Raw genomic sequence first — 6,505 nt, forward strand, 5'->3', positions numbered from 1 at the left:
GGGACTTTCCCACTTTATTGAATTAAGAACTCAAGAGCCCTTAAAAAGTTATTTGTGGAGAATATACAATTTCTAGGCGGGATGTTCTCATCATTGACGGGCGATAATGCAATAGTCTTCTATTCTGCGGGCAAATTTGTAAACAACAGCGGGCCAGCAGATACTTGAATTCTGTTGTTTGCCTTAGTTTGGCGGGGAAAGGTGGTGAATTTTGTTGATAGGTCAGGGCAGTGCGAAACTTACTTAAGTTAGGAGAGTACCTGACTGGCGGGATTTTTTCGATCTCAATTTGGGTAGAGTTAAACCGGTGAATGAGAAAAGGATAGTTGCATGAAGAGTTGCAAACAACTTAAATTTCCCAATAAAATTTCGACTGTGTTCGAAATACCTCAGTATAGTATATTGATATGCAAAACACACCTCCGATTACTAGTTGTAGAGGTCTACTAGTTTGATACCAAGGCTGTTAACATAAAAGTTGGACATCGTATGTTAGGAGAGGAATTGCAAAACGACTGGACATCAGAATTGCCCCACTGCTTTAGTGTACAGAAAGACTTCTTTTCGTTTGGTCCACACATTGACCGATCGAGTAAAGATTAAACTATTTGCAGTAACACCATCGGAATAACAATACTGATGAATGCATGGTGATACATGATGTCTGTGACTTGCATTATTGTAAATTAATAATGCCATTAGCATTAGCGATCATTGTTTTGTCGTTCTGGAGAGATTACAACACCAGTAATTAAGCCATGGCAAGCTTTCCCAACACAATTTTTTGTAGTGCGGGCTGAATTTTACAACTTGACAAAAATTTCCAGCACTAAAACTTGTGTTTTCATAAAATGTGCGTAAATGTTTACGTGGGTTGCCATAAAAAGCACAGTGAAGGTGAAAAGGAAGCGGTTATACTCCACAGACAAATGACAAAGACAGAACTCAAAGACGTGTGACCTTTTTGAGATTATTTGTCCTCCGCACGTTCGACATAAAGAGTTTTGATCTTCTTTCGGTTTTTTTTTTTAGTTCAGTTTTTACTTAGAGATGTATATTTTATACTAAGTCAACTTACAAACTCAAAGGCTTGAGGGAAGGTAGATTTTACACAAAAAAGATTTAGAGAGAGAGAGAGAGAGGAGAGAGAGAGAGAGAGAGAGAGAGAGAGAGGGGGGGGCGGTCTCAAGTTCTCAAAATACAAAATGCGTTAATATAAAGTTTACCAGGGCATATAGTGTCATACTTTCTTCTTAATACAGGGATCTCGAGCTCTATATCGATGGGACATTTATTAGTTTCATGAACCCTGAACAACAGACCCATTCAACATCTGAAACAAATGTTACAAAAACTGTTCTGCAAGTGGAGTTAGACGAGTCTAGAAGAAATACGAATTTGTTGGATTTTCCCTCCATGATTGTCCAAGAATGAACCCGTCGGCGAATTTCTTTACATGAAGATCTTTCAGTTGCTTGTATTGCCGCATGTCCATTGAAACTAGCGTCTGGCAAATGGATGTCGTGAACCCCGTCATTGCGGCAACATTTTCGGCAGATCTTATATGTTTTGAAAACTTAGAATGGCTAAACAAGCTGACGATCACGAGCTTGAACCACCTTTTTTGCGGCATATGCTCTAATAAGTGGTTTTGCCTCGACTTGCTCTGCACGACATTGAGTGTTGTGCATCTCCAAATGTATATTCTCGCTTTCCAGACCTCGCTCACCTCGTTGAAGCAATGGTAACGAACACGTCTATGGCGGCAAAGATAGACATGCGATGAGCAAAACCGCCGAGGCGACCGAGGTCTAGAGTGCTATTTAAACAAAAGGTAGCCGGGTTAGGTTTTCAACATACCGGTAACCTAATAAAACTCATGCCCTACACTGAAATTTAACACCTGTTCTCATCTCTTGTTGTCAGGGCGTATGTACATACACTTCTGACGTCATCTTAAGTTTACGTTCTGTCTGAATGCAGTTGCATTCTGCACTGCACTAGTCGTTTATCAGGAGCAGTTAACAGGATAGATATATTTGAAGCTGTTCAAGTTAAAGTGCGGTATTATTCTTAGTGAGCGGAGGGGTATTTTCTTCTTTATAATCGTACCGAGAAAGGGGCGGGGGAGCAATTAAACGTCAACGGGAGGAGACATTTCATTCTTTCATTTGGCAGGTACCCGTGGATGAGCTCAGAGAGCGGTTGGGGATGGGGAGGGCGCATGTTCATCTGTATTATGAACAGAAGCCCTATGGGTAATTGAAGTTAAGAACATTTGTAAATTGGAGGAGAGCAAACTGTGATTTTTGGCCAGTTTCCAACTTTTAGAAGAAGGAAGAAGGGTAAGTAGGCGAAGGGGAAACATTTGTCACTGGATGCAGCAGATGCAAAACAAAGTGGACGAATTACGAAAGTGAAGGGTGGACATTTACAAACATAGGCACTAATCTAAAAAACCATAGTCACGCCAGTAACATACCAAGGCAGACGCATGCACACATTTCCACATAGAGAAATGAAGAGGTGACAATAAATCTGAGAGGCCAATAGAGTTCCTTTAATAGCGACCTCAAGACTGAGAAGTGACTTTAAGTTTGAAGTTTGTTTTCTGATACAGTTGATTAAGACTATGGCGACTATACGCAATCAGAAATCGAGGCCTCAGTTTAATGAATATATATTAAAAAGGCTCATTTTGAGTACGAAGTGATAGAGTGAAGATTCACTCTTCGCCGTAGAGGAAAATTATGACATCAGAACACGTCAAATTATGTGCATCATTTATGTTTAATAAACAATTTACCAGGTCCAAGAAACAAATAGAAAATGACAACAGGAACGGGATCATCATGAGTATTTATACAGCTTGTCACTGTAAATATCTAAAGCTTTCTCACTGATCTCTTCAACGAAATAACGCTCACATTTAACATTTTTCATTTCCTTTCTTCGTTTTCAATGAAGTTCTTTATTGCCAAATTTAATTTCCTGAGTAGTAAAATACATGAAAGAAATAACTTTTGAAACGGTACAAAGAGACATATCTCGGCAACGTTGCTGGCACCTGCGTCGTTAGCGATAACAACGGATGATGTACCGACATCTTCGCAACCAATACCCTGAGCCTAGGTAGGTGTATGTACAATACCTGAACCAATAGCAGGCACGTTTGTCACGATCTGCGGTGAATAGAGAGAATGTTTTTTTATTATATGCATTTATTGAATTTAAACTTGAGTGACTAACAATAGAAGTTACCTCCTCTTGAACGTAAAATGGCGTACAACATTCTATTTGAGCTTAATTACTCCACTGCTGTCCTGCTAACACTGCATTTGGCTTTAACTCCTGAACAAAGATGTGTGGGATATGCACAAGGCGATACCAGAGGCATTGTCCTTGTGATTTTTGTCGAGTGTTGTGGTCAAATAAACTCGCCGATTCTGTCTTCGCTGATCGTTGACTAATACTGATCGATCTGATTGTAAAATTTGGAAGAAACGCTCTCAACATGTCGCATTTTTACAGTTGTCTGGTGTGTTATGGAGTAACAACACTTTTCTTAAAAAATAAGCACACGCGGGATTTTCAATTCAGCTTATTACAACCGTACACCTACCTTGATCTCCGTGTGACAGAGCAGTCAACCAATAGATGTTCCTGCCCTCGCATTTTTCGGAGATGGTTTCGCCCACGACGGATCGGTTTATGATTGGTTTACCAGCCAGAGTATAGTACTCGTCTTTTTCATCGTCGTCTGGATTTGTGCTCTGAAAGAGAGATAAGAATAGAATTGTCAGCCATTGGGTCGTGGAAAAATTATGTTTCCGTTTAAATGTAGACAACGTTTTATGTTGACATACTTATTACACATGTGTCGATCTGTACGAGTAAGCTATAAGATTACGTTTTCTGCCAATATAACGTTTTAATAATGTGACTAGGAAAACGTTAACTTTTTCAAGGAAGTAAGAACTGTCACACTTTCTCCCAGGTTTTCCCTTGTACATCATCGATATTGTGATGATGTCACTCTGCCATCGGCTTGCTTATTTGGTCAGCCCTCCTACTTACCTTGGAGTCTCCACTTTCGATATCTGCCTTCAAATCCGCAGGTGAAGTGTTTTCATCGCCGTTCATTGGCTTGACGTAACACGAGTCCCCGTCTCTCGGAATGAAAGCTTCAAGGCCCTGTTGATGAGATTAATTTCTTTGGTTGCACGGACTACAATTATTGTGATTATAAAAGTCATTTCGCTATTCTTCTTAAATTAGTTATAAGCGATAGACAAACCACGATTCTCTAATCGATTGCTAAATGTGGCAACATTTGTCACAACCTTTAACAATCGAACGACACCAGCCATAATGAGTGGAATTAATGCATCCTGAGAGAATTTGGTAATTTTCCTCGAGTTTAAAGAAGTTTTTTGGACAGATTTCACACATTTGTCGATATGCTTGCGAGTGCCGATCAGAATGGAAATATCTTAAGATGAACAGCAAAAGTATTGCTGTTTGTCATGTCTACTCGTTTGCATTCGTGCTATCACGGGATAAAAGTTTAGATGCAATTATAGTGCTGGTGAACTTGATTTGGTTCGTGTTGGCTAAATATCGGAGGTCAGCAATCTCCCACATTCGCTTCACGTAAAACTTTGCAACACATAGAGAGTTCAACTGAAATTCGAAAAAGCGTGAGAAATCGTTACATGATGGGTTGAAAGACCTTAGAAAACAATCTTAAACAAAAACAACAATTTTTTTTCTAACCTTCTTCATCTGGCAGGGTTTTTCTAGAGAGTACGTATATTTACTACACGATTTAGGAAGTCAAGGCGATTCACTTGGACGGGGGGGTAAACAATAGAATGCAATAAATTACTCACCGTGTTAAAATCTTCAACGACGTCAGCATCGTCTGAGTTCACACTCTTAAAAATCTCCACATTCTTCTCTTCATCAATGACGATAGTTTCTTCTCTTTCCGTACCTCCATCATTCACAGTGACAGAATACGTATTGGCCTGCAATATCAGGTGTACAGACATATGTATATATGAATAAATAAATATATGCATATCTAAATCAACTTCTTCAACTGATGCTAATCTTATACCAATGTGGAACTGAAGATGTAATACTTCGGTGAAACAAAATTCACGTGAAAGAACAGTCGGCGGGTTGTCCACTACCCGTCAATACATGAATTTTTTCTCCTTTGGCCATCATTTATATAAATAGAAGTCTACGAAAGTATACCACATGAGAAGCGGATATATTCTAGAGAAATGTCTCACCTTCGACTCGGCGGGATCAGCGGGTGCAGACTGGACCGCACTGATCGCCAGGTACGCAACAACGATCACCAATGACTTCATTCTGTCTCCGATGTCTACAGGTTCTGTCAACGTGCCTCGGTTTGAGTTGAGCTGGTTTCTTCACGGCTATGCTGAGCGCAGATGATTCTGAAGACTCTATGCCTCAACACCATGCCTTATATACATTTAGTATGGCGGGAAACAATACCTCTCTTTAACGACAATACTTTTCCTACTTGGAAGTGCGCCAAATGTTTCAGAAAATAAAGTTTTTGGTCACTAACAACACGAGTTGATGTTTTTGTAGCACCTAGATGCCATTATTGATATACATCACCTATAAATCATGGACTTTCCCCAAACTTCCCAGCAATCAATATAACCGGAGATCCGGGCTTGCATAGGTATACAATTTACTTTCATGCCTTTATTTATCGTAACAATCGTTCGGCAGGTGGGATCCTCCTACCTTCATTCAGTGAGGCCCTTGATGCTCATTTCAATGCCCTTCTTTTGGCGTGTCCGTGACTTAGATGAGATTTTCGCCATTTGTATCGAATTTGAATAACAGACGCATCCTGTCTCTTTTCAAATTTGACCGAATGAACTGTTATTCTTAACGGGAAAATTTGTGTATGGATATGTTAAGTTTGTTAGAGCTATTGGATTTACTGCGTACGATCCTTGCTAGGATCAAGGGAGTGATACAGTTTCACTGCACCTGGGTAAGTGGTCTTTAGAATGTGAGTCGATTTGACTATTTTAGGGGCTGTCCCGAATTATTGGAGAATACAGCTGTTCGTGTAAAAGGGCGTTTCCACGGTTTCTTGGGACAGGAATTTTTCTCGTATCTGTGGACTCGGACGTCATACATGCAATTTGCTCAGGGGACAGTTTGTTAGAAAAATCAAGCAAGCGAACATGGAAGGATGGGTCAGCTGTTTGCCATAGTTAGCCGGCGAGGCAGTGGTGAGAATATGTGGGTGTGGGACTGCAGAGAGATGCTTCCCTTAGTTAGGAGAGGACTATATAGCGGAGTTTTCAGTTTAGGAGATTGAAAGGGGGGATATCGTTTGATATAGCGGGAGGATAGTTGCAAACAGCGCACATTTTCCCTGAAAGTTACAGTTCTGTTCAAAGTACCTTACAATCATATCTACATGTTACTTTGTGGAAGGAAT

General features: G+C 40.1%; 1 protein-coding gene across 1 annotated transcript; it reads right to left on the reverse strand.

Annotated features, from left to right (window-relative positions):
- Positions 1 to 2,771: 2,771 nt before the first annotated feature.
- On the reverse strand, positions 2,772 to 5,659 carry LOC139145461 (arenicin-1-like). Its single transcript, XM_070716658.1, has 5 exons — positions 5,304 to 5,659; positions 4,893 to 5,030; positions 4,078 to 4,194; positions 3,623 to 3,773; positions 2,772 to 3,182 (listed from the first exon to the last, which is right to left on the reverse strand). Exons 1-5 carry the CDS (start codon positions 5,382 to 5,384, stop codon positions 3,076 to 3,078), a joined length of 594 nt encoding a protein of 197 aa, XP_070572759.1. The 5' UTR covers positions 5,385 to 5,659; the 3' UTR covers positions 2,772 to 3,075.
- Between the last annotated feature and the right edge of the window lie 846 nt (positions 5,660 to 6,505).

The sequence above is a fragment of the Ptychodera flava genome, chromosome 12 (genome assembly GCF_041260155.1).
Source record: "Ptychodera flava strain L36383 chromosome 12, AS_Pfla_20210202, whole genome shotgun sequence".
Lineage (NCBI taxonomy): Eukaryota > Metazoa > Hemichordata > Enteropneusta > Ptychoderidae > Ptychodera > Ptychodera flava.